The following is a 27,784-nucleotide window of genomic DNA, read 5'->3' as shown; positions in this document are numbered from 1 at the left end:
TTCTATGCAGGTTGAACAGCATACTGGTATGGATGTGCCGGTAGAACCTGTCTGAGGCCTTGTGTAGCATGTCGCTTCCCCTCTCTGGGACCTGCTGGGTTTCACTAGCCATCTTATGGGATCATAAGTTGAAGGGGCACTGTCCCTATCTACAACATAATAAGTAAGGGGGGCCTGGTCTGTTATATTACTTTATGAATACATCCCTATGTACTCTCCCTGAGGCTCCTCTTCTCTTGTCCTCCCAGAACCTGCCTCTTTAAAACCTTCCTCCTAATTACCCCATCGTGATGTCAGGACCCTTATGGCAACGCAGGATGGAGCCCAGCATACACTAACCTGCTAGTAACCCATTAGGAGGGAGGTTACACACATTTGAAACATTTCTTAGTTCCCCACTAACTAGCATTGAATGTTAATTAGGCGTATCTGCAGATTTTCTTTTGTGTTCTGCGTTCGCTGTCAACGATGTAATGTAATAAGGAACAAAGATGGCGCTGCTTATGCTAACGCAGTGCTGACCTTTAACCCCAGAGGAAGGGGTTACCACAGATTCTTGCTTCACCCTGTCCCTGTTTTATAGCTGTATATGAGCTGATCGTCAGTCAGCAGCAGCGAGAGATCGCTGAGGTACGAAGGGACGAGTCCCTAGCACTGCCGGAGGACATCGATTACCTGAACCTCACCGCTGCCCTGTCCCAGGAAGTGAGGGAGAAGCTGTCACAGAGCCGACCTGAGACGGTGTGTGTGTGTGTCTCTGTGTGTGTCTCTGTGTGTGTGTCTCTGTGTGTGTGTCTCTGTGTGTGTGTCTCTGTGTGTGTGTCTCTGTGTGTGTGTGTGTGTGTGTGTGTGTGTCTCTGTGTGTGTGTATCTGTGTGTGTGTGTGTGTGTGTGTGTGTGTGTGTGTGCACGTAAGGTGCCGTCTCCTCTCTGTTGCAGGTAGATTCTGTATTGCGATGCTCATGCAAACCGTTCTCCTTCTCCCACCAGATTGGCGCAGCTGGTCGTATTCCGGGGGTGACGCCTGCAGCCGTGGTGAACCTCCTGAGATACGTCAAAAGAGGTGCCCAGGCACCACATGCCCACGGGAGGGCAGAGCTCGCGCCCGGGGCGAGAGGGGACCCACCGCTGGGAAATAGGAGTAGCGAGCAGAGCGTTTTGTAGCACTACTAGACCAAGGGTGGCCAACTTCAGTCCTCAAGGGCCACCAACAGGTCAGGTTTTCAGGATATCCCTGCTTCAGCACAGGTGGCTGTCATAATGACTGAGCCTCTGATTGGGCCACCTGTGTTGAAGCAGGGATATCCTGAAAACCAGACCTGTTGGTGGCCCTTGAGAACTGGACTTGGCCACCCCTGCACTAGACCAAACGCCAGAATAACAGTCTGTTACATGTGCATAGATTACAGGAGGCATGGTGTAGTGGTTAAGGTGTTGGTCTTCAATACAAAGGTCTTTGGGTTCAATACGAGCCTCATCCTCTCATACTCTGTGAACCCAAGAAAACCCCTTAATCTCTCTGCGTCTCAGTTACCTTCCTCGAATGGTTTGTTACCATTATCTGAGGAAAGTGTAAAGTGATTTAATATTAATATATTCTATTATTGAGATGGTGTCACACAATGGTCCCCACCGTGGTGCCTTCTCCCCCTGCTAACTAACATGCTATGGTATTGTGACTAGCTACACTCCACACCAGCAAGTCCTGATCACTCCTCTCTCCCAAGTGACCCCATGGGACTAGGCACCGGAGTGCAGGCTGAGCTCCCTCTCGCTCCACGTCCTACCAGCTCTGTCTCTTGACCTTGGGTAGGATTTTGATGCAGGTATTTAGGAAGTGGAGATGCTGCCAGCTCGGGGCAGAACCAGAGTACCCCCTGCAGTTCTGGTACCCCGTGATGGGTATACACTCATTTCAATAAATATTATTTTTGACTTTGTTCTTTTTTTTTTGTGTGTGCAATATAAAAAGCATGTTTCGTAAATGTGTACAAAGCGACAAGGGACAGCTACCCCCGAGCAAAGGTAGGTGACTGCTTACAGACGTCTTGTGACCGGTTTATTGTAGAAGAACGGCCACATTTCCGGTCCTAAATGGACCTAAACTGTTGTTACTGTTTCTCTACAATAAATGTACTTTGAATCGGTCACACGACGTCTGTAAGCAGTGACCCTTTGCTCGGGGATAGCTGTCCCTTGTGGCTGCGTGTATTGGTTCTTGGCCACATAGCTGGCGTTATCCTCCATCTTTCTTTCATTCCCCAATTTCCTTTGAACTGTTTAGTAAATGTACTATTGGCGTGTTTGGGAATCATGCTCAGTTACTAATTACATGAGTATGAAATTCCTCTATTCACTGCTACAAATACAGCCATTTTTACGTTGGCTGTCATGACTGCCCCTTTTACTATAATCTTTGGGATATACATATTTAAAAGATATATATGTATTGAGTAGCGAGAGATTATAATAATGTATACTCATTTTATTCTGCTGAAGCATTTTTAATATATACAAACCATATTTGCATTTAATTGCATTATTTTGTTAGTAGTTTTGAGTGTTTGATGATGAAGCACTTGTTGTTTTTTTACATTCTTCATATTCCCAGATAATTGTCTCAGTATTTGTAGATTACTCGGTGTGTCAGGTGTGAAGAATTATCTGAGCCACTTGTATGGAGGTTTGTAAAGTATGGTAGAAAGGAGTGAGGCCTTCCAGTGAGTGAGACACTTTAAATAAAGGCTCCTTCCAATGAGTGTGACTTGCTGTGAATGTCTGTGACTTGCTCTGAATGAGTGTGATAACCTTCTGAGTGTGACATGCTCTGAATGAGTGTGATAGCCTTCTGAGTGTGACATGCTCTGAATGAGTGTGATAGCCTTCTGAGTGTGACATGCTCTGAATGAGTGTGATAGCCTTCTGAGTGTGACATGCTCTGAATGAGTGTGATAGCCTTCTGAGTGTGACATGCTCTGAATGAGTGTGATAGCCTTCTGAGTGTGACATGCTCTGAATGAGTGTGATAGCCTTCTGAGTGTGACATGCTCTGAATGAGTGTGATAGCCTTCTGAGTGTGACATGCTCTGAATGAGTGTGATAGCCTTCTGAGTGTGACATGCTCTGAATGAGTGTGGTAGCCTTCTGAGTGTGACATGCTCTGAATGAGTGTGATAGCCTTCTGAGTGTGACATGCTCTGAATGAGTGTGATAGCCTTCTGAGTGTGACATGCTCTGAATGAGTGTGATAGCCTTCTGAGTGTGACATGCTCTGAATGAGTGTGATAGCCTTCTTAGTGTGACATGCTCTGAATGAGTGTGATAGCCTTCTTAGTGTGACATGCTCTGAATGAGTGTGATAGCCTTCTGAGTGTGACATGCTCTGAATGAGTGTGATAGCCTTCTTAGTGTGACATGCTCTGAATGAGTGTGATAGCCTTCTTAGTGTGACATGCTCTGAATGAGTGTGATAGCCTTCTGAGTGTGACATGCTCTGAATGAGTGTGATAGCCTTCTAAGTGTGACATGCTCTGAAGCTGTGTGACAGCATTACACCTAGTATGAGATGCTCTGAATGTGACGCCTTCCAACACGTCTGACGTTCTCATTGAGTGTCCACAGCCTTCCAATGAGACATACTCTGAATGCGTGAGACAGCCCTCCGATAAATATGACCAGCTCTGAAGGGGTGTGACAGTCTCCCAATGGTCATGACGTACTCTGAGGGAGTGAGAATGTTCCAGTGATGATAAACTCCAAATTGGAGGCTGCTTTGCTGTGAGTGGGACTCGGTCCTGTGTAAGAGGGGTTTGCAATGAGTGCATTAGGCTTGTTAATGAACCTGCTTTCCAAAGATTGAAACAGAAGACTGATGAAACGGCTGCTCGAGTGAAACAAGACATGATGGGGAGCTCAAAAAAATAATATATATATAAACCAGTGCTGTGAATAAAGATCTCTTAAACAAGAGGGAGAGAAAAAATACTCCATGTGAACCACAATAGTATCGGAATCTCGTAAGCAAAAAGTGTATTGGATACAAACCGTCTTTATAAGAACAGGCAGCAGACATACAGACCTATAAATCCTCTCTGATGTTCATCTGTGTGTCCGTCTTTATATCAGGAATCAACCATACTATCTGCTCCTTCGTTTTGCCTGGTCTTTTCTCTTAGGTTGATTCCTGATGGACACGCAGAAGAACCTCAGAGAGGATTAATGGGCTTGCTGCCTATTCTTACAAAGACTCTGCATCCAGTACACTTTTTGCTTATAAGGCTGTGTCTCCGCTGGCGCTGACCGCGCTCATGCTTGAGAGCGATGACGTCACCAACTCCCTAAGCATGAGTGCCGGGTGTCCTGTGTATTTCGCAAGCAGGAGCGGGGGGGGGCATTGGGGGCATGTTGAGCGTGCTTCAAAGTCAAATTTTTTTGTCTCAAGCTTGGGTGAGCGTGTGCCCGCGCATGAGTGGGGACGTCTGCATAACGAGTACATGTAAAAGCGGCAAGCGCGGGACACACAGCACGCTAAGTGCCAGCGGAGACACAGCCTTAGATTCTGATACTATTGTGGTTCATGTAGAGTATTTTTTCCTCTTGTTTAAGAGATCTTTATTCACGGCACTGGTTTTCTTTTATATATTTGTTAGCACTCCCCATCTTTTTTTTACTTTATACACTTTTTGGAAACAGTAGAAAACGACCTTTCGCCTTTGGGTTTGTGAGACATCATATTTCATATAATCACAATTGTTTCAACATCTCTTTAGTCCCTTTAGACAGCATTTATTTTTTACATTTCCTTGTGTTTAAGACCTCATTCGTCTCCCTCACATTTAGGAGAACCTTCTTGTCACTGATGTGTGAGTGAGACAGCTGTCTGATAAGGAATGCTCGCTCACTCCATGTGAGTGAGAGCGCTGTCTGATGAGTGACACTCACTTCATGTGAGAGGCCTGTCTGATGAGTGACACTCACTTTACATGAGTGAGGGCTGTGATGAGTGAGAAAGCTGTCCGATGAGTAACACTTAATGTGTGAGTGAGAAGCTGCCTGATGAGGAACACTCACTTCATGTGAGTGAGAGGGCTGTGATGAGTGACACACTTCACGTGAGTGAGACAGCTGTCTGATGATTAACACTTCATGTCAGGAGTCTGAGTGAGTCAGACTGTCTCACATTAAGTGAGTGATATTTAACCCTGAGGGAGACTGTATTCCAATGAATGAGTTTTCTCCTGTGTGATTTGAGTCCTAATCATTGCAAGTGCCCTCCAATTATTTAGACCTGCCTCTAATTGGCTTCCATGGATAGCTGTTGTCCTAAGGAGTTAGGCTGCACTTATAGTGCCCGCGGTGCGACGGCGACGTCAGGCTACAGTCGCTGGATAAATCAAATTGAGATGACTTCCAGCGACCGTGCCGTCGCTCCGCGCTTACTATAAGCGCACGCGCCGGCAGCAACGCATTTGTTTTGACGCGATGTTGCGTCGCTCTCGCCGGCACTATAAGCGCATCCTTAAAGTAAACCCTCAGTAAGACAGCCTGTGGTTGAGAGACACTCTGCTGCGCTTATAGTGCCGGCGACGCGACATCGCGTCAAAACAAATGCATTGCTGCCGTCGCTTGCGCTTATAGTAAGCGCGGAGTGACAGCTTGGTTGTGATCGCTGGAAGTCATCTCTATTTGGCTGTGCTTATAGTGCCGGCGACATCGGCGTTGCGGCAAAACAAATGCATTGCTGCCGTCGCTTGCGCTTATAGTAAGCGCGGAGCCACGGCTTGGTTGCGATCGCTGGAAGTCATTTCTATTTGGCTGCGCTTATAGTGCCGGCGACATCGGCGTCGCGGCAAAACAAATGCATTGTCGCCGGCGCTTATAGTGCACGCAACGGCGACGAAGCGACAGTGCTACCAGAAATCTGGTAGTCACGGATATTAGATTTTGGCTTCTCCGTCCCTCTGCCTGCCCCTTTTATGACGTCAGCCAGCGACGTTGCCTAGATTTCAAATACAACTCATCGCGACGGCGTTGGGTGACGTCATCGGTCGCGTCGCCTTTGCCGGCTGTATAAGCGCAGCCTTTGATTTTTCCAGCGACTGCAGCATGACATCACCGTCGCGTCGCCGGCACTATAAGCGTAGCCATATGAGACTCGCTGCGCTCCCTGTGAGAGAATGTCAATTGACCAATGAGGCGCCGAGTTTCTCCCTCGGAGGTGACGTAATTCCCACGCGCTCAGAGGCTCCCACTTCCGCCAATCGCAGAAGCTTTTACCTTCAGCCAATCAGGCCGCGCGGAGACTCGGAAAGGCCCTTGTTCCCTTTACTCATCGGCAGCCAATCAAAGCACTGAAGAGGGGCGTGGCCTATGGCCTCTCCCGTCGCTGCCTGGCACGCAACGGAAAGAGGAGGGGCAGCGTGCGAATTCCTACGCTGGCCTCGGCCAATCAGGAGCCGCAGGCCAAGTGACGCACGCACGCCGCCGCCCCAGGTTCCCATTCACAAAAAAGAAGGCGGGGGAAGCGGGGAGGGCCTCGTGCGCACAGCAACGTCACCTGCGAGAGAGAGCGAGCCGGGACCGGCGGACACGTGACCTCCCGCGCCTCAGACACCGGAGCACAGATCCGCGCCTCCTTCCGCTCGCTCCTCAGACCGGACACCGGAGCGCAGATCCTCCCCCCACGCACGCCTCTCTGGATACGCTGCCGCCGCGCACACAGATGGGGGACGGAGAGAAGCTCAACATTGACTCGATCATCCAGCGGCTGCTAGAGGGTGAGAATCACAACCGGCGGGGGGCAGCCGTGTGATATATATCTATGTACATGTATGCACAGATAATACACACTGTGAACAGAATACACACTGTGTGTGTGTGTGTATGTATATGTGTATGTATATGTATGTGTGTATGTATATATATATATGTATCTGCTTGTACATACATCTATGCACGGATAATACACACTATGCACAGAATATACACTATGTATATGTATGTCTGTGTGTGTAATATATAGTGTATATAAATATATGCACAGAATACCGTGTGTTTGCATGCTTGAAAAAATATATGTATATCTCAAGCATACAAATCTATTCACAAGCCTATGCAAACGCGCTCTGTATACAATCTCATTGGGGAGGCCGTCGCCCAGCGGTGGGTTGTCGCGATGTTTGTGTACGGTTGTGAATATACAGTATATGCATGTAATATAGCAAATAAAAAGATCACTTGTGAGCACATTCACATGTCTAAGGCCGTGCCTATAGTGCCGTCGTTGACGGCGGGTGACGTCGCCACCGGTGAAAGTTATGTTTCGCCGGATCGCCGGATTCCACTAATTTGATTTGTTCCAGGGCCGTCGCGTGACGGCCCTTGAAAAATCAAATTTTGCCGGCTTCAGGTTTTCGCGACGGCGACGTTGCTCCGTCGCTTGTCGCCGTCGCGCGCACTATAAGCGCACGCGGCGGCAATGTATTTGTTTTCGGTCGACGGCACTAAGCGCGGCCTTAGACAGGTCTGCAACCCTGTACATATACTGCTACCTTAGCACTGCATGTATGTTGTGTAAATACATCCTCATTTGGGAGGCCACCTGCTGATGGATGGGCCAGGGCTGTAGATTGCTTGTGAATGGATATGTAGATGCTTCTAAGTAGCATTTTTATAGTGTGTGGAGGAAATCCGAATATTTGCAGGAACTTGGTTAAGCGAGGTTTGCAAGACCCGGCAGGTTATTGGTGAGGCCTTCAAAGGCTAAAGATGAGATGGATATTCACATTACTTAAATCAAGTTTCATTTCAAATGAGAAGTACGCACCTAAATTGCACGTGTTCACGTGTACATATATGGGCATTTTTTTTGCGTGCACATATGTATTTACTTGGTGAAATATACATACCAGTGTATTGGTGAAATATACATACCAGTGTATAGCTCTATCTCTGCTGGGCATACATGCTCCTATTATCCCCATGTATCTCTTTCTCCTATAATATCCACAGGTGCATATGTACAACTCGGTCTCTGAATGTGAAGCTGCTCATTAATAGTAGAAAACAATACAGATATATTCACCGGCCCATGTGAGCCTAACTGGTTATTTGGACATGGTTGATGTACAAGCGTTTGGGTATATATATATATATATATATATATATATATATATATATATATATATATATATATATATATATATATATATATATATATATATATATATATATATATATATATATATATATATATATATATATATATATATACACCGCAATGTAGCGTAACAGATGCCTGTCTCAAAAGCTTGCAATCTAAAGTTAGAAGCCTGAGGCCCGGAAAGATAGATATGTGAGTATCTCTATGAAATATACATTAATTGGGCCATTAACCCCTGCTTTTATTTGACGTACATTTATCATGAGAATAGGGTGTTCTTGGCGTGCATAGAGCTTATCATTGTTTAATCACTAGGTACCTTTGTTTTAACATCTTGGCATTGCTAACATCAGGTCATTGTCGGTTAACCTTCTTGCCAGAGGACAATGCAAACCCTTGGGTATTGAAGTAAAGATGGCACTTCCTCTGTTTAGTTATATCGTGTACTCAAATGTGCGTATCCATTTATATGTATATACACACTTGTATATAGATGTCTGTGTACATAGCTGTATGTATGTGATCTATCTATTTGCATGCTTTATTTTACACATCTTGATTCTGAAGAGTGCCTAATTTGTGTTGGTTCGTTTTGCCCCAAGTAAAAATGGTTGCTAGTGTTTCAGGCAGTAGGGATGACATCACTGAGCACACTCTGTCCTTTAACACCAGTACTGGCAAGTAGGGGCAGGACTGAGACAGGAGGAGAAACGGCTTGTGACACACCGGGTTGCGTAGAGATGGTCCTGTTTTGGGTTGGGCGAGTGGCATGTTAAACCCTGAATGGCCCATGAAGATCTAATGTATCCTCGCTGTGCAATACCCTTTGTGCTGATTTAGTCCAAGCATTGCAAGGCCCTGACAGGGTTAAAGTGTGTTTTAATGAGTAGACATGGAAACTTCAGTCATTTGTTGTGTTGCTCATATAATGGCTGTGTTATGTAGGGACCTCGTATATTAATGGTACAAAGCTAATGAATATGTTGCGGTGGGTTCTTGCAGTGTTGGATTGATGCTGGTTTCTGTCGCCCTGGGCCCGTGGGGATTTCCATGTGCCAAGAGTTCACATTTATCAGCATAACATCTGCCTTGAAATTAGTGTAAAGGGTGATATTGGGGAGAGGGGTGTAGGACGGGCTGTGGAAGGGGGCAAATTTGAAGGGGAAGGTGTGGTAACAAGTTTAGAGGCAGGGTGATCAGGGGGGGGGAGACTTGACAGTGGCAAGAGGGGGCTGGCAGTAGGTGCAAGGGTGGATAATGAATGCTGGCTGTGGTGCACTGGGGTTGAAGCTGTCCCCCCTCACGGTGTTGCCTTGTTCCCAATTACCCTTCTGTCCCCAGTTAAAGGATGCCGCCCGGGGAAGAACGTCCAGCTCTCGGAGAACGAGATCCGGGGCCTGTGTCTGAAATCCCGAGAGATCTTCCTTAGCCAGCCCATCCTCCTGGAGCTAGAGGCCCCACTGAAGATCTGCGGTGAGTATGAGCGCCCACTCGCCACCTCTTACACACAACCCCCTATATTTCCCAGTATGCAGATCCCTAGCAGTGTCACAGTGCAGCATGTTCATGAAAAATGATTGCGGGTATGCTTTAAAAAAATAAGTGTGAGATCCTTTCTTTGTTTTCGCAGTTTTGAATGAAGCGAGGCATATTCCTCCGTTAGCAGTCCCGATATTTATTCTTGGGCAACATGAGCTTTGTAAACGCATGTGAATGGAGAATCCACCAGCTTGGCTGATGATAATTCTGAATATACTTTTCCAAAGCTCCAAGACAACCTTGAGATGTCTACTTACAACTGATCTAACTTTTCTCCAATCTATAGGATTATGTGTTCCTAATCTCTAAAACCGATCTTTATTATCCTACAAATATTACTACTTTCTAAAGATGCTCTTGTCAGCCTGATTTAACCGTCTTCACTCCTCCTACATCCCAGACTCTGCTATACAATTTCAGCAAAACTCAAAAACCCTACTTATATACACCTTGGTAATTACAACAAATAACATGAATTCCTAAATCACACGACACATTTCTACAGTATACACCTTAAAACATTATACATAAACCTATTAAGCGGTGGTATACCACAAAATACCTTCCCGGCATCTGGAAACGCCATATGGCTTATTCACATGATTGCTGTGTGGTCTTTCAGTGTCTTGTGGAATAGCACTGTTTAGTAAACCTTGGCCAAACAGCCAGGTGTGTAGTATATGGTTTTGTTAGAGGCTCGTGCCTAAATGAGGCGAGACCTCAAGGGATTTGAGCAGCAGAGTTCTGTGACCCTTCTCCAAGATCCATATTAGACAGAATATTTTGTTGTAACCAGGAATTTTGACCATGAAGTTTGTTTAGGGTGGGGGCGGGGAAGAAAGGAAACTCAAAGGCAACTCGTATACCCTTTGGACTCTGTGACTTTATCTCTTTAGAGGAGCCCACAGCTCTGTTCTCAGTGAGGTGTCTGCGGCTGTAACAAGTCTCTGCCCTTCCTCCTCGCCAGGTGACGTCCACGGTCAGTATTATGACCTCCTGCGGCTCTTCGAGTACGGTGGCTTCCCCCCGGAGAGCAACTACCTGTTCCTGGGGGATTACGTAGACCGCGGCAAGCAGTCGCTCGAGACCATCTGCCTGCTGCTCGCCTACAAGATCAAGTACCCCGAGAACTTCTTCCTGCTGCGTGGCAACCACGAGTGCGCCAGCATCAACCGTATCTACGGCTTCTACGACGAGTGTGCGTGTGGCGAGCAAAACACTTGGGCAGGGGACTGAAAATTAAACCATGCTTGAGTGCTATGTGTGTCTGCTAGCCGTCTGTGGTACTCCAAGGGGTTACATTTAACATGTGTATATATATATTTCACGCACTCATAAATCTACGCAAACATACATGCTGCTTTGTGGTGTGTAAATGACACGTATGTGTACATTTTTCGGAAACACGGGGCCCGTTTTTATTTTTTATCTTTTAGAAAAATCACTAAGGCCGCACACCTGGTGGGGGCGCGGGCGCGCGCACTCCTGCCGCCCCAGCGATATGTGCACTTGGCTGCAAGAGAGTGGGGTGGCGATCGCGTCACAAAGCTGGTTCGCCCTCATTGGCTGAACCAGCTCATGTGACGCGGACGTCACGCGACTGCAGTCCAAAATGACAGTTTAATTTTTTTTTTGGTCTGGACAAAATGTAGCAGCGTCTATGCGCTACATCGCCGCCAGGGGCAGCGGGCACTTAAGGAACTACAATAGGAAAACGGGTAAGCGTTCCGGACGCGCGCACGTAGCAGCGCCGCCGTGAGCGAAGCCTAAATCTTCATGAAAATTTTAGCAATTATAGGTCTGCCGCGGTAAATATCATTTTTTAAGAATGATTTGATAATCTAATAAATATTTTGGGGAATTGGTGACTGATGACCGCATAAAGTGGTTAGTTACAGAATGGTGTTTTGCGCAGAAGATCAGCGCGTTATAAAGTGCTGGACACCGCGCAGGAATGATGGTCCAAAAGGCTTCCATAAAATGTCTCCTGATAAAGGACGGTCGCTAGGAGGACTGAAAAAAACGAATTTGTAAAACATATCGTGCGGGATCAGCGCGTTATCGGTGATACGATCACACAGCGGCGTTCCTGCTCCGCGTATCTGCAGAAGGACAGTTTGAGCTCACTTTATATTAATCTTAGTGTTTCAGATTAGATTACAACAGTTTCTCACATTTACGAGCGACGAAGGCCAAACTCCCACGTCTCGTTAAATGAATATGACCCGCCCGCAGTGTACCTGGTACTTGTTGACATAATAGTGACATTGATTTAGTTCGCATCGGTTGATTGTCTACATTGTGCTTCATCTACACAACAGACCTACAATTGTGCAAATGTTCATAGGGATTGAGCGAGAAAATAGATTTATTTATAAGATATTTTACCAGGAAGTAATACATTGAGAGTTACCTCTCATTTTCAAGTATGTCCTGGGCAAAGATGAAAGGTGTCCCCTTTTTTTCCTGCACACGGGGGGGGGGGGGTGTTGCGTACACACACGTGGTGCTTCCCCATGAAGTGTTTGGAGAGGCTTTTGGGGGGAGGAAGAGGGGGACACAGACGATGGTGGAAGCTCCACTGTTGTTTGGTTTCCTGGGTGGTTAATAGTGTGAGGTCTGAGTTGCTCTCTCCTGCTCTCTGCAGGTAAAAGGCGGTACAACATCAAGCTCTGGAAGACTTTCACTGATTGCTTTAACTGCCTACCAGTTGCTGCTATAGTGGACGAGAAGATTTTCTGCTGTCATGGAGGTGAGGGTCTGTCTTGGGCTTCTTCTCAGACCTGCAGTCTCCGGCTTCACTCTTCTCTCCAATTGACTTACTCCTTTTTTTTTATTTGTATTATTTGTTACAAGTTTTAGACAGACTTGTAGTCTTCTTGGTTTTCTCCTTCTGTCGTCCCCCAGACTGTCTTCTTGGTTTTCTCCTTCTGTCGTCCTCCACCATTGGCCTTGTTCTCCCCCAGACTGTCTTGGGTTTCTCCCCTCATTTGCTCTCTCAAACTCCACATCTCTCCCTTTTGAGGCATCTTCCCGTCCATTCCATCTCTCCCCCCCCCCCCCCCGGCTAAATCTTCTTCTTTCTTGCTCAGGCCTCTCCCCCGACCTGCAATCCATGGAGCAGGTACGTAGGATCCTGCGTCCCACCGACGTCCCAGACCAAGGTCTTCTGTGCGACCTGCTCTGGTCCGACCCCGATAAGGACGTACTTGGCTGGGGGGAGAACGACCGTGGCGTCTCCTTTACCTTTGGTGCTGACGTGGTGGCGAAATTCTTGCACAAGCACGACCTCGATCTCATCTGCCGGGCGCACCAGGTGAGCACCGTCCACCTGTGACGCTTTACCGTCTCTGCACACCTCCCCTTTTCCGGTCGCGCTCCTTCCTTACGCCCTCTCTCTGGCAGGTGGTGGAGGACGGCTACGAGTTCTTTGCCAAGCGGCAGCTGGTGACGCTCTTCTCGGCTCCCAATTACTGCGGGGAATTTGACAACGCTGGCTCCATGATGAGCGTGGATGAGTCCTTGATGTGCTCCTTCCAGGTGAGTGCAGAGGGCGACAGCCTGGTCCCAAGAGCTGACAATCTACAAGTCTGGGTTGGGAAGAGACCTTGCTATACAGCTTAAGTTCTAACTGGAGGAGTTTCTCACTATTTCAATTGATCCAGTATAACACCTGGCAATTGTATTACATGATGGTTGCTTTTCGCACCCAAAACGCAACTACTTTAATGCAATGATTTACAATTCCACTTAAAGAAAATGGAATTATTTTTTTGCCAGCCTCACCCCCCCTTTTCCAGCTTTAATGTATAACCCTTGTAAGCTAATCGAACTTTGCTGCAATATTTAATGCAGAGTTTCACACCGTAGCGCTGCTTTCTATGTGCCCTTGGTGACATTACCGCATTGCCGACCTCTGGCAATAAATTGTCCTTTTTGGTTTAACTCTATCCCCAGGGCTCCGTTATATTGGGCTCATTTTGTGACCTTGCCTAAAACCGGATCGAACGTTTACGCCCCCCAAAGTTAACGGGTAGCCGCAAAGCTAATTCTCTGCCAGAAAGGTTGCAATACATCTTGCTGGCGTACGGTTAACGTGGTGGTGTTGTAGCATACAGTTGTCTTCCAAACACTGCACATTCAGTATTTCTTGACATTACTCCAATTCTAGACCCTAAAACGGGTCTTCGGTTCGGGGTGAGCAATGGAGACGAGGAAAATAACGCTCTTGGGTATACATTTATACCTAACTGGAGTTGTGCCCAGCCAGGGTCTGGATGGCAGAAATGTCAAGTTTTGGTATTACGTCAAGCAGCCATTCGAAATCGGATGTTTTTTTTTTTACATTTTTATTATTTAAATCAGATTCTTAATGCATTCTCCCCCGCACTCTGTATGCCAGGGGCGGCCAACTCCAGTCCTCATGGGCCACCACCAGGTCAGGTTTTCAGGATATCCTTGCTTCAGCACAAGTGGCTCAATTGAAGACTGAGCCACTGATTTAGCACAGGTGTTTCAAGCAAGGGTATCCATAAAACCTGGCCTGTTGGTGGCCCTTGAGGACTGAGTTTGGAGACCCTGCTTTATGCCCATAATGATTCTGAATGTATTAACCTTGGGTTGCTGTAGCAACCGTTGAGGGCAGCACAGCACTTCCTCTTTCGACATAGGCAGCCATATTGCATGTGCCCTGGGAAGATAGAAAAAATAGGCTAAAGCGCTCTAATGCAGGTATGATAAAATAAAGTAAGCCAAGCCACTAAACCAAGGTATAAAAAATGAGTATGATATAGTACTTAATATGCAATAGTATGGGTACTATCCTCCTGAAGACAGGTGGTAGATGGTACAAGCCACTCACCCTCAGTCTCATCGGCAGGTTCCCCTGAAAATAAGCAATACTCACATCCTAGGAGTGGTAGGCAGACTGAGCAGCTACAGATATGCAGTACAACAGGAAATATGGACAACAAAAGCGCACTAGCAAAAACGGAGCAGGAAGGACCCAGAATCAAAAATAAATTAAAAGGGCACTTTAATGTGACAAAAGACCCATCCAACGCGTTTCGAACGTCACAGCTGTTGGATGGGTCTTTTGTCACATTAAAGTGCCCTTTTAATTTATTTTTGATTCTGGGTCCTTCCTGCTCCGTTTTTGCTAGTGCGCTTTTCGTTCTCCATATTTCCTGATGTGCCCAGGGAAGCAGGATCTTCACCGATTGAACACTGGAACGGATCGGGAGGGGGGGGCTAGGAAGGAGAGAGAGAGAGAGGAGAAATCGGGCGATAAGATAACCCTAACCTGACCTGGTGGGGGGGAGGGGAGGATCTTGAGGACTGGAGTTGAGAACCTCGGCATTATAGTGTTATGGTAACTCGGCCATCACATGTCAAGATCCCCCATGTTCGCTATGCTCTTCCCTGAAGAAAACATGACATCACATTGCGTTATTGTGAATATACTGCGAGTAACTAGGCTTTGTTGATGTGGAACTGAGGGGGAAAAAATTAAAATCTGTATGTTCACAAACACTACGTAGGAAAATGTGTAAGCTGAGCTGCTTTCCCTGTCCCCTCCTTCCGCGCTGGTCGTTTTGAGCAGGGTATTGATCCATTTAATCTTGTTTCCTCCTTTAGATCCTAAAGCCGGCCGACAAGAAACTGTTTGCTTATGGGGGCGCCAACCAGACTCGCCCTGTCACCCCGCCCCGAAACTCGGCCAAGAATAAGCAGAAGAAATGACCTCTAGTGGGTCCTTCCAGCTCCTCCCCCTCCAGCCCCTGACCCCTCACACACTGACCTCCAGCTCGTTCCCCCCTGAAGTCTATCCCCCCTGTTCCCTTGGGGGCAGTGGGGGGGGCTGGGTGACTTTATTTTACCTCGCACTGACACGGGTTTGGGCGGGGAGTGCTGCTGCCAAGGGAACCACTTCTCTGCCTTAATCCTTTATTTTGCGGCCGGTGAAACGCATCGGGGTGACCGTCTCAAAAGCCGCGGGCATGGGGGGGGGGGGGAGGAGAGAAACTAGTTTCCCGTGGCGGTGCCTTATTGCAGCGTGATGACGGTAAATCAGGTGGAGTCTCAGGGGTTTTAATTCGCAGCTCGTACTAATTTCTTTGATGGTAACAAATATAATTTGGCAGCGCCTCCAGCTACAAAGGGGTAGGCCTCGCCCTTGTCTCTTATTTTTTTTTATTTTTGAGCTGGTCTGTCTCTTCCCCCGCCCCCCCACCCCCTCAAATTTTCTTGGAGGTTTTTGTAGATTTAGCAAGTTTGTCCTTAAACCTGTGTGTCTGTCTCCATGTTGGGGTCAGCCTTTTATTTCTGGTTTTAAATGGTTATGGGTGGGGGAGGAAGGAGAGGAAGGAGAGGAGTGGGGGGAGTGGGGTGAAGGGAACGTGTCCAGCAGGCAGGTAAGTTATCTTGAAGAGCATGACTTCCAAACTGACGGAGTCAGCGGACGACCATGTTTCAGAGGACCTTCACGCATCAAATTTGTCGGCCCCGCATAATTTTCCCTAGAACAGGACAATGGGAATTCTCTTTAATTTCAGCGTTGTCGGTATAGTTTTATAGAGCTATAAAAATAAAAGGATTGGTGTGTGTGTGTGTACAGTTTGCTCGAGGGCAGTTGAAAACCATCTTGGATTTGTGATGTCATAGGTGACACTCCCACAGGTTGCGGGGTGTTGAGATTTCTCCCTTGTCCCTCCACTTCCTTTAACCTGTTTCAAACCTTGCATTGAAACAGCTGGCTGAGCGGGTCATCCGAGTCTGTACTCCCTTGTCTCGGGCTTAGCGTGGCAATGCAGGAGGAAAAAATCTCTAGGGAACATCCATATTTAAAATGAATGGCAAGCTTAAATGGTGACACATACACATGGTTACCCAGAATCTTTAGGGGGCAGTTAAACACCAATGGCATGGCAATGTGTTGAGGGGAGCAGTTTTGGGGAGCTGTGAGATTTGTAGATACTCCCAGGTTCGCCTACTTTGCTGTATTTACGACATTACAAATTGAAGATTTTTTTTAAAAAAATTCCCCCTCCGAAGGAAACTCCAACGTTTTATCATTATCTGTAACCTTTCCCATTGTCGGCGCTCCCATCCTGTAACGCGTCGGCATTATGGGAGCGTGTGTCTGAGATGCTTCACTCTCCTGCGGTTCGTTCTTATTCTGACGTCGGGCTCAACCTGTCGTTCCACCACCTTGGTTTTTCTTCCATGTGGGTTTTAATCAGTGGTCCAGCCATGAATTGCACTGAATCATGTACGTTCATATTTGTGAGGCTGCATTGTAAAGATAATGCAGGCAGCCCGTGTAAGAGGGACACTGGCTCCTCTCGACCAATGTCTGTCATTTAATAAAGACGGTGGCACCTGGCAGAAATACTTCTTGTTTTCATGTTTAAACCCAGATGTGCATGCACTGCACCCCTGCCCTGCCGAGGGACCAGTCACACTGCAGGGTTTGGTAGGGAAAGTGGATGTGGTGGGAAGAGTGGGGTATTTAGGAACTTACCTGCTGCTAGTTAACGCCCCCCTTTTTTTTTTCCGCGGTGGGAACATGAGGGGGGAGGGGGTATTTTCTTGTCTTTCCTTTATAAAACTGAGCTGCGACTTTTTAACGAGACCTTTTTTTTATCGTCTGACATGAATGTAGAGAAATAACACTGCTCTGTGGGGGTTTTATGGGAAATCTGGGGGCTGGGGTGAGGGGGATGGATTTTGGCTAAAACTGGCACTGTTTTAGTTTTTTTTTTTTTTTTTTCTGTTTTAATAAATTGTGCGATTCTACTTCGGAGAAAGGTATCTTTATTTTATAAGTTGCGTGTTCTGGGTGGTTTGTTTTTTTTTTTTTTTAAAGTGCAGTCCAGCCATGATCAAACGTGTTCTGAAAGCCATTTGCGAGCACTGCCCACAACCTCGCAATCTGCTGGCGTACGCACAACTGTAGTGTAATTATCGGCCGCTGTATCAGGGAGATTCTGTTTGCGGTTACCCTTCCCAGAATCCTCTGCTTGTCGCATCCTCTGCTTGTTAGGAAGAGGCCTAAGTGTGGATGGTGACATCACAGCATTGTCTAGTTCTGTCTGCCATGTTTTAATCCTAGGAAGCTGCGGTTTTTTTTTTTTTTGGTCAGGGACTGAAGTCTGAAGAAGTTAAGAAAAGGCTGCAGGAAAGTGCAGCGATTCTTTCAAAGGGGAAGGAAAGACCAATTTATAGTAAAGAAGGTTTTTATCTTTTTAATTAAATGTAATAGTCGGCTCTTAGATCTTATGAAACAATTACATCATTTAAAACACTTAATTGCTATTTCTTAGCAGGAAAAACATCAGCCAATAGTTATTCTAAAAATGCAAAACTGAAATTGCATCATCAATAAAAATGCTATTGAGAAGGGAACTGGGCAGGGGTTAGCAGTGCTTTTGCATCAGCCTAGACGTAGATAAAGGTGCAAAAGGGTATATGCTAGCTGTATATAAGGAGAGAATGGGCCCTTTCAAAACTAGCACCCGTTAAGTACTGTAGATGGGATATGTAGCCAAAATAAAACAACCTTTACCCCAAATTGCTAATAAGATGGTTACGAATAAATGGAACTATCAGATACATTGAGCGGTCGGGCATGCAGATACCAACACGCAAAGTGCTGATATAAATCGGCTATACTATATATCATGCAGTAGTGGAGTAAAGTAGCAAACAGCTAAGTGTTACAATTAGGCTGCGTCCAGGGTCAGCTCTGAGGCGTGTCGGGGGGGCGGGCCAGTGACGTCACGGAGCTGGAGGGCGAACCGCTCACGTGACCTGCGCTCCGGCGAGCGCTTGAATTTAAAATTTGGCTAAGACTTACGCTTCCGCACGCTTGCGGAAGCGTAAGCGAGCACCTGCTAAAGCCGCTCTCATTGCGGCTGCAGGGGCTCAGTGCCGAGCGTGAGCGCGCCTCAGCACAGGTCAGCGCATAAGCTGCGCTGACCCTGGACGCAGCCTTAGGCCTCGGCTATGTTCCCTGCTTGCTGGCGGAAGCGCGCTCCCGCTCAGCACTGAGCCCCTACAGCCGCAATGAGAGCAGCTTTAGTAGGGGCTCACCTATGCTTCCGGAAGCGCAGGTCTTAGGGGAATTTAAAATTCCCCCGCTTGCCAGCGCGACAGGCCGGTCACGTGAGCGGTTCGCCCAATGAGGGCGAACCAGCTCCGTGACGTCACTGGCCCGCCCCCGGCCAGTGACGTGCCTGCCACCTGACAGCACGTGCGGTAAGCAACCGCAAGGCCCAGGAAAGCACCCGCTTTCCCTGAGCCTCAGCGAGCAAGCAGGGAGCCTGGCCGAGGTCTTAGGCATGAGTGGCAAATGTTAACCTGATATTAAAGGTAACTGAAGTAGCAATAGTAACCTATTGCAGTGTAACAAAAAAACAAAGTGGAACTGACACTTCTGGAACACAACCGGTGTGCTAAAGGGTGAAAGAATGTGGGGGAGGTATGGGTTATTTATAAAATGTGTTACCAGGAAGTAATACATTGTTATTTGTTGAGTACCTCTCGTTTTCAAGTATGTCCTGGGCATAGAGTTATAACAATACATGGTTACATTAAAAGAACAGGTTATACAGCCAATTCAGACATTTCATGGACAGAAGTGTTGGAAAATTGGGTACACAGAATAAAAGGGCTGATGAGTTTTTCAGATTGAAATAGAGAGTGCCCAGAAAAATGTGGCTAATTCTAGTCTAATCAAATATCCTTGGGATAGAAGTGGGGTACGGGATGGGGGACCTAGATAATGTGAAACAAGGGTGTTGTCTTAAAAGATGGCCGCCAGATGTACAGTGGCGGCCGAGCTGAGTCTACAGCGGCCGCCACCGCGATGTGGGGGAAATGTGCGGGCAGACGGCGGCTTGTTGTGGTTTTTCCCTGGCGCGTGCCGCGCGTCACTGTGGCGCCGGTCACACGTGCCAGGGTTCCCCGGCATCCCCGAAGGCTGCAGAGGAAGCGGGTAAGGGGGAAGCTGCGCGAAGCAGAGGAGCAGCCAGGGGGGTCGGAAGGGGAGGGGACCAGCATTATAATTTTGCACGCGGGGAGGGGAAGATGCGGCTGGCGCGCGGCCAAGTTGGGCGCCAGCCGAAAAAAGCCCCGGTCAATTACAGGCAAATGTTAGACTCAGATGTGCCGCAGCAGTACAAATTGCCAAATGTGAGGAATATAAATTATATAAATGATGGAAAGCCGCAGTGTTCCTCAGCAAAGTGTTTATGGCTCTGGCAATTTAACTTGTATTTAGTTCACTTGTGACCAGTTCTGATATACCGGTGTCATCTAAAAAGGGGGTCCTGAAGTCAGTCGTGACCACAGCTATCAGTTATAGAGGGGTTAAGTTTGTAGGGTTAGTATGTCAATCAAAGCTTTGACATACGAATCTTGTCATATTGTATCCCTGGGACATATCGGCAGAATCACCAGGAACGAACTACCCATCAGAATCCCACCCCCCCCAGAGAGAAATGCGCTGGTATCGGGGGACGTGTCCTCTTCCCTACAATAGGAGCCGAGTCAGCCTGCATTGTTGATATGATGAAGCGCTCGTAGTGTGAAACGTACGTCGGTGCTTTGTGGGCACCGAGACGTCCGCAACGCAAGCGAAGTCTGTACCTATTGTAGGGAGAGGACGTGTCCGCTCATACCGGTGTGTTTCTCTAAGGGGGGGGGAGGGGGATATTGACAGGTTATTTGGACCCGTGATTCCATTCTGCTATACATTCTAGAACTGTAATATGACCGGATGGTAAGGATAATATTCTGATTAATAGACGTTTAAGTCATATAGACCATCTCAACTCTATGTATTTAACCCACCTCAAACCGATAGCTGCGATTGTTGGTGCAATTATGGATGAGCCCCACCCCACGAATGTTGGTGAGAACTGTAATTATAACTGGTTACGTAGTTGTAAAACAAAATAAACCTGGCGCCAGATAATGTCCAATAAGATGAGTCCTGTGAGCCTCTAGAAGCCGCACAAGTGCCTTCAGGTCAGGAAACGAGAAAAGACAAACAAAAAAACAGATCATAGCATATAACTGCTGGGTGATGTCAGCCTATGCTAAAGACACTACATACAGACTTAAAAGTAACAGACTAAAATAATTTATTAAAACATAATGAACTATGGTCATTAACAAGGGACCGCAGAACAGTGAGAGCTAGCTGATGATCCGGAGATGGTAAAATCAGAATCCTACTTACAAGAAGCAGGATGACAACAAGCGGTAATGAGCTGAGGTTGGTGTCCAGAGGTGTCCCTGGGATGGTCCGGCAGAGCTACCACTCTGTGACGCTGAAGCCGTCGCCAAAGTCTCCCTGCAGTCACTCACGGGAAACGCCGGGGCGCTCACGCCGACACCACATGTGGCTAGTCCCCTTCTCACGCTGCTCCTCCTCTATCCGGCATCCAAAGCGCGTGCACCCGCGGGATTAAAGGCACACGAACCTCTCCGCTTAGACACTGATTCAACAGCTAGTCCCACTGGATACTGAGACAGTCCAAAGGGTGACAACTAGCTACTCTGAGTAGCCCCTGAAGAAGTAGATTGGATCTACGAAACGCGTAGGGCGGGTGCTAGTTGTCACCCTTTGGACTGTCTCAGTATCCAGTGGGACTAGCTGTTGAATCAGTGCCCGAGCGGAGAGGTTCGTGTGCCTTTAATCCCGCGGGTGCACGCGCGCGGGCACACGTTGGATGCCAGATAGAGAGGAGCAGCATGAGAAGGGGACTAGTCACACGTGGTGTCTGTTTCCCCCCCCCCCCCTCCGGCGTTTCCCATGAGTGACTGCACGTCACCCCGTGTCACGTACAGCAGACCTGTGAGCACGTAACCTGTATACGGGACAAGATTAAATTCACAGCTCGCTCGCGGTCCCACTCTTCACATTCGCAAAGGTCTTTCAAATGAGTAATAGCTCCTCTAAATTCATCCCCTTATACCATCTGTCACGAACAGCACACAAGTGAGCACGTGACTTGGATGTGCAACCAGGGTAAATACACACGGCTACTCTAGCCAACCCCCTTACTCAATTGCAATCATATATATATGCTGCCACCACCTGAGATAATTATGCAAATAAAAGATGTCAAATTAATAGATCTGCCAGGATCTCCGGTCCCTGTTTATGATAGAAAAAATTATGCACTTAGCACACGTGTTTGTTGCAAAATGTGTCTGAAAATGCACGCTCTGGGAAGAGTATTTACAATCAGTTCATTCAGAGCCCAACGCATCACTTATTAAAGATTTTAATATATAATATATAAAAATATAGTGCTGAGATTACAGAAAGAGGATTACAAAAAAATACAATTACAGTAAATGCAGAACAGTTTCTCAAAATAAAAGGATCAAAAATCCATATACTGTTCATTATCCAAATGTCATAGGTTTTGTCCCAGAGAGGTCACTGGCACAGGAAGATGAGGAGATGTGTTTGGTCCAAAACACCCCTCTGTTGAAATCTGATTTTCATAATAATTTTTAGGATTTAAGCATGATTTCCCCCCCCCCCCCATTGAAACAACTTAAACCAACCCCTGTCATAAATCAGCTGCGAGATTAACACTTTGACAGAGTAAAAAAAACAAAAACATCCTGCAAAACAACGTTTAAACTGACCCCTCCGTATATAAATGTACTCATAATTCTCCTTCTGTAATACTTACACATATGTGAGCTTCATCAATAGATTTAGACAATAATGGTGGTCTCAACAGACTAAGCATAACTGTCTTGCACACAAATTTGAGCGACAAGTGGATATCTGTCCCTTAGTACTTCTTACCAATACAGTGTGTGGTGTCCGTACCTCCCCCTCTGTGACACGATTACAGATCTGTAACTCTTAGTAGGTACAGTAGATGATGTCACCTGATATTCTCATTTTTAATAAAGACACTCTAAGGCCTCGGCCATGGTTACTCCTGGCGGGCGTAGGTGCGCTGAGGCTCAGGGAAAGCGGGTGCTTTCCCTGGCCTTAGACAGCGCGCCATCCGGGGGCGTGTCGGCGGGCGGGTCAGGGGTGTGTCGGCGGGCCATTGACGTCACGGAGCTGGTTCGCCCTCATTGGGCGAACCGCTCATGTGACCGGCCCTGTGCTCCGGCAAGCGGGAAAATTTGAAATTTTCCTAAGACCAACGCTTCCGCGCGCTTGCGGAAGCATAGGCGAGCCCCTACTAAAGCCACCCTCATTGCGGCTGCAGGGGCTCAGTGCGAGCGTGAGTGCGCCTCCGCCCGCAAGCACTAAACATGGACGCGGCCTTAGGTTGAATAGTTTCTCAGCCACGCCCCCTGAACCTAGGAACGATATTTTAAATAACTTCCACGCAGCCCGCGGGACCTCCACAACCTTCCCTCCCTGCCTGTGGTGCTACTTGCCAGAAAGCTTTCCACTGACAACGAGAGAATCTATCTGCTATGAGGTTAGAAATGCCTGAAAGATGCTTATCTCTGCACCACGTATTCAGTTCCAGACACCTGAGCACCATGTCTCAATCTTCTCACTGGGGCAGGGGTGAATAAGCAGTCAGGTTATTTATTGACAATACTATCCCCAAGTTCTCACAGTTAAATAGCACAGTTTCCCCCGAAAATGGCAAACCCCATATTACCAACGAGACCAATACAGAAAATAATTCCAACAGCATTCTTTGTTGTGAGAGCCAAATCTTACCATAACGCCGGCCAATGACCGTTCCAGTATGAACCACCTGCTGAACCTGGTGCACAAGTAAACCATATCAAGTCTACATCATCTATGCACTTTCCTGCTAGCAGGAGCAGCCATTGTAATTTCTATAAGGTATTCCAAACATTAGGGTAATCTTTCATTTCTCCAGACACTCTAACCCTGCTAGTTCAGCCCCCCCCCCCCCCTGTTGTTTCAGACACCAGTTAGCTTAACCTCAGCAACTTGGCATCTGGCAGACGGAATCGCATTAACCTAGTATCTATTCTATCCCATTAACCTAGTATCTATTCTATCCCATTAACCTAGTATCTATTCTATCCCATTAACCTAGTATCTATTCTATCCCCTTAACCTAGTATCTATTCTATCCCATTAACCTAGTATCTATTCTATCCCATTAACCTAGTATCTATTCTATCCCATTAACCTAGTATCTATTCTATCCCATTAACCAAGTATCTATTCTATCCCATTAACCAAGTATCTATTCTATCCCATTAACCTAGTATCTATTCTATCCCATTAACCTAGTATCTATTCTATCCCATTAACCTAGTATCTATTCTATCCCCTTAACCTAGTATCTATTCTATCCCATTAACCTAGTATCTATTCTATCCCATTAACCTAGTATCTATTCTATCCCATTAACCTAGTATCTATTCTATCCCATTAACCAAGTATCTATTCTATCCCATTAACCTAGTATCTATTCTATCCCATTAACCAAGTATCTATTCTATCCCATTAACCTAGTATCTATTCTATCCCATTAACCTAGTATCTATTCTATCCCATTAACCTAGTATCTATTCTATCCCCTTAACCTAGTATCTATTCTATCCCATTAACCTAGTATCTATTCTATCCCATTAACCTAGTATCTATTCTATCCCATTAACCTAGTATCTATTCTATCCCATTAACCAAGTATCTATTCTATCCCATTAACCTAGTATCTATTCTATCCCCTTAACCTAGTATCTATTCTATCCCATTAACCTAGTATCTATTCTATCCCATTAACCTAGTATCTATTCTATCCCATTAACCTAGTATCTATTCTATCCCATTAACCTACTATCTATTCTATCCCATTAACCAAGTATCTATTCTATCCCAAGGAAGCAACGATTGTACGGCTTACTGCTAGGGGCACATGAAATCGTATAGCAATCCCCTGGAATGTTAATAAAAGCATTTTGCCCACCTCCGGTCTGTTTGAGATCTGCAAACAAAAAATCATCTAAGTAGTGAATGATGAACGTGCTCCCCATGTCTATGAGAGGATCAAGTCAAGCAATATCCAACATGTGTTTTTTGTTTTGTAATAAATCAGTTCTGTAGATAATACTCACTACCTTTTAAAAAAATGTTTTAATTAAACTCGATGCCATTTTTAATGAGTTTTACTATACAGTAGGGCCCCACTCATATGGCGGGTTCCACCGACTATTTTCCGTCTTTCCTACGCTTCTGCGCATGCGCAAACTCGGTCGCTCCCCCTTCTGCGCATGCACAGACATAACAGCCCCCCCCTCTTCCACTCGTGGTGTAGATCGCATTTCTCTGATTCTCTGAGGTGTTTGTGGGAGTTGTAGTTCATTTCCTGTTCCAACAGAATAGTATTTACAGATAAATGAACTGCAAGACCCAGAATCCTTTGTATTATAGCTGATGACATCACTAGAGATCAGCCAGTCCGTGCAGAGCTTCGGTAAGCACATTCATCAGCCAAACGGCTGCACCAAGGTATTGGTTGCTTTGTTATTATTGACATTAGACGCATATATATATATATATATATATACACACACACACACCCCACCACCCCCCCCCCTTCACTCCCCCCCCCCCTTCACTCCCCTCCCCCCCCTTCACTCCCCCCCCCTTCACTCCCCCCCCCCTTCACTCCCCCCCCTCCCTTCACTCCCCCCCCTCCCTTCACTCCCCCCCCTCCCTTCACTCCCCCCCCCTTCACTCCTTCCCCCCCCCCTTCACTCCCCCCCCTTCACTCCCCTCCCCCCCCCTTCACTCCCCTCCCCCCCCTTCACTCCCCTCCCCCCCCCCCCTTCACTCCCCTCCCCCCCCCTTCACTCCCCTCCCCCCCCCCTTCACTCCCCTCCCCCCCCCCTTCACTCCCCTCCCCCCCCCTTCACTCCCCTCCCCCCCCTTCACTCCCCTCCCCCCCCCCCCCTTCACTCCCCTCCCCCCCCCCCTTCACTCCCCTCCCCCCCCCTTCACTCCCCTCCCCCCCCTTCACTCCCCTCCCCCCCCCTTCACTCCCCTCCCCCCCCTTCACTCCCCTCCCCCCCCCTTCACTCCCCTCCCCCCCCCTTCACTCCCCTCCCCCCCCTTCACTCCCCTCCCCCCCCCCTTCACTCCCTCCCCTTCACTCCCCTCCCCCCCCTTCACTCCCCTCCCCTCCCCCCCCTTCACTCCCCTCCCCCCCCCTTCACTCCCCTCCCCCCCCCTTCACTCCCCTCCCCCCCCCTTCACTCCCCTCCCCCCCCTTCACTCCCCTCCCCCCCCCTTCACTCCCCTCCCCCCCCCCTTCACTCCCCTCCCCTTCACTCCCCTCCCCCCCCTTCACTCCCCTCCCCTCCCCCCCCTTCACTCCCCTCCCCCCCCCTTCACTCCCCTCCCCCCCCCTTCACTCCCCTCCCCCCCCCCCTTCACTCCCCTCCCCCCCCCCTTCACTCCCCTCCCCCCCCCTTCACTCCCCTCCCCCCCCCTTCACTCCCCTCCCCCCCCCTTTCAACTTCACCAACTCCCCTCCCCCCCCTTCACTCCCCTCCCCCCCCCTTCACTCCCCTCCCCCCCCCTTCACTCCCCTCCCCCCCCCCTTCACTCCCCTCCCCCCCCTTCACTCCCCTCCCCCCCCCTTCACTCCCCTCCCCCCCCTTCACTCCCCTCCCCCCCCTTCACTCCCCTCCCCCCCCCTTCACTCCCCTCCCCCCCCCTTCACTCCCCTCCCCCCCCCCTTCACTCCCCTCCCCCCCCCCCTTCACTCCCCTCCCCCCCCCCTTCACTCCCCTCCCCCCCCCTTCACTCCCCCCCCCCTTCACTCCCCTCCCCCCCCTTCACTCCCCTCCCCCCCCTTCACTCCACTCCCCTCCCCCCCCCCTTCACTCCCCTCCCCCCCCCCTTCACTCCCCTCCCCCCTTCACTCCCCTCCCCCCCCCCCTTCACTCCCCTCCCCCCCCTTCACTCCCCTCCCCCCCCTTCACTCCCCTCCCCCCCCCCTTCACTCCCCTCCCCCCCCCCTTCACTCCCCTCCCCCCCCTTCACTCCCCTCCCCCCCCCTTCACTCCCCTCCCCCCCCCCTTCACTCCCCTCCCCCCCCCTTCACTCCCCTCCCCCCCCTTCACTCCCCTCCCCCCCCTTCACTCCCCTCCCCCCCCCCTTCACTCCCCTCCCCCCCCCTTCACTCCCCCCCCCCCCTTCACTCCCCCCCCCCCCCCCCTTCACTCCCCTCCCCCCCCCCTTCACTCCCCTCCCCCCCCCCCCCTTCACTCCCCTCCCCCTTCACTCCCCTCCCCCTTCACTCCCCTCCCCCTTCACTCCCCTCCCCCCCCCCTTCACTCCCCTCCCCCCCCCCCTTCACTCCCCTCCCCCCCCCCTTCACTCCCCCCCCCCCCCCCCCTTCACTCCCCTCCCCCCCCCCTTCACTCCCCTCCCCCCCCCCCCTTCACTCCCCTCCCCCCCCCCCTTCACTCCCCTCCCCCCCCCCCCCCTTCACTCCCCCTCCCCCCCCCCCCTTCACTCCCCCCCCCCCCCCCCCTTCACTCCCCCCCCCCCCCCCTTCACTCCCCCCCCCCCCCCCCCCCTTCACTCCCCCCCCCCCCCCCCTTCACTCCCCTCCCCCCCCCCCCTTCACTCCCCCCCCCCCCCCCCCTTCACTCCCCCCCCCCCCCCCCCTTCACTCCCCCCCCCCCCCCCTTCACTCCCCCCCCCCCCCCCCCTTCACTCCCCTCCCCCCCCCCCCCTTCACTCCCCCCCCCCCCCCCCCCCTTCACTCCCCCCCCCCCCCCCCCCTTCACTCCCCTCCCCCCCCCCCCCTTCACTCCCCTCCCCCCCCCCCCCCCCTTCACTCCCCTCCCCCCCCCCCCCCTTCACTCCCCCCCCCCCCCCCCCTTCACTCCCCCTCCCCCCCCCCCCCCCCTTCACTCCCCCCCCCCCCCCCCTTCACTCCCCTCCCCCCCCCCCCCCCCCCCTCACTCCCCTCCCCCCCCCCCCCCTTCACTCCCCTCCCCCCCCCCCCCCTTCACTCCCCTCCCCCCCCCCCCCCTTCACTCCCCTCCCCCCCCCCCCTTCACTCCCCTCCCCCCCCCCCCCCTTCA

At 49.2% G+C, this 27,784-nt stretch overlaps 2 protein-coding genes across 2 annotated transcripts in view; both read left to right on the top strand.

Moving 5' to 3' along the window:
• The window catches only part of MTO1 (mitochondrial tRNA translation optimization 1), a 42,267-nt gene extending 40,332 nt beyond the window's left edge, over positions 1 to 1,935 (top strand). The window contains exons 13-14 of the mRNA XM_075566303.1: positions 584 to 741; positions 991 to 1,935. Of these exons, the coding sequence (XP_075422418.1) occupies positions 584 to 741; positions 991 to 1,164 (332 nt within the window). The 3' untranslated portion in view covers positions 1,165 to 1,935. The remainder of the gene's footprint in view (positions 1 to 583; positions 742 to 990) is intronic.
• A 4,544-nt stretch (positions 1,936 to 6,479) lies between these two features.
• On the top strand, positions 6,480 to 17,090 carry LOC142463479 (serine/threonine-protein phosphatase PP1-gamma catalytic subunit-like). The gene is made up of 7 exons (XM_075566302.1): positions 6,480 to 6,776; positions 9,503 to 9,634; positions 10,668 to 10,898; positions 12,348 to 12,452; positions 12,793 to 13,016; positions 13,106 to 13,240; positions 15,338 to 17,090. Exons 1-7 carry the CDS (start codon positions 6,722 to 6,724, stop codon positions 15,440 to 15,442), a joined length of 987 nt encoding a protein of 328 aa, XP_075422417.1. The 5' UTR covers positions 6,480 to 6,721; the 3' UTR covers positions 15,443 to 17,090.
• Positions 17,091 to 27,784: the final 10,694 nt, after the last annotated feature.

The sequence above is a fragment of the Ascaphus truei genome, chromosome 11 (assembly GCF_040206685.1).
Source record: "Ascaphus truei isolate aAscTru1 chromosome 11, aAscTru1.hap1, whole genome shotgun sequence".
In the NCBI taxonomy this organism is placed as follows: domain Eukaryota; kingdom Metazoa; phylum Chordata; class Amphibia; order Anura; family Ascaphidae; genus Ascaphus; species Ascaphus truei.
The sequence above is the reverse complement of the archived record's forward strand: the minus strand, read 5'-3'. Positions and strand labels throughout refer to the sequence as shown.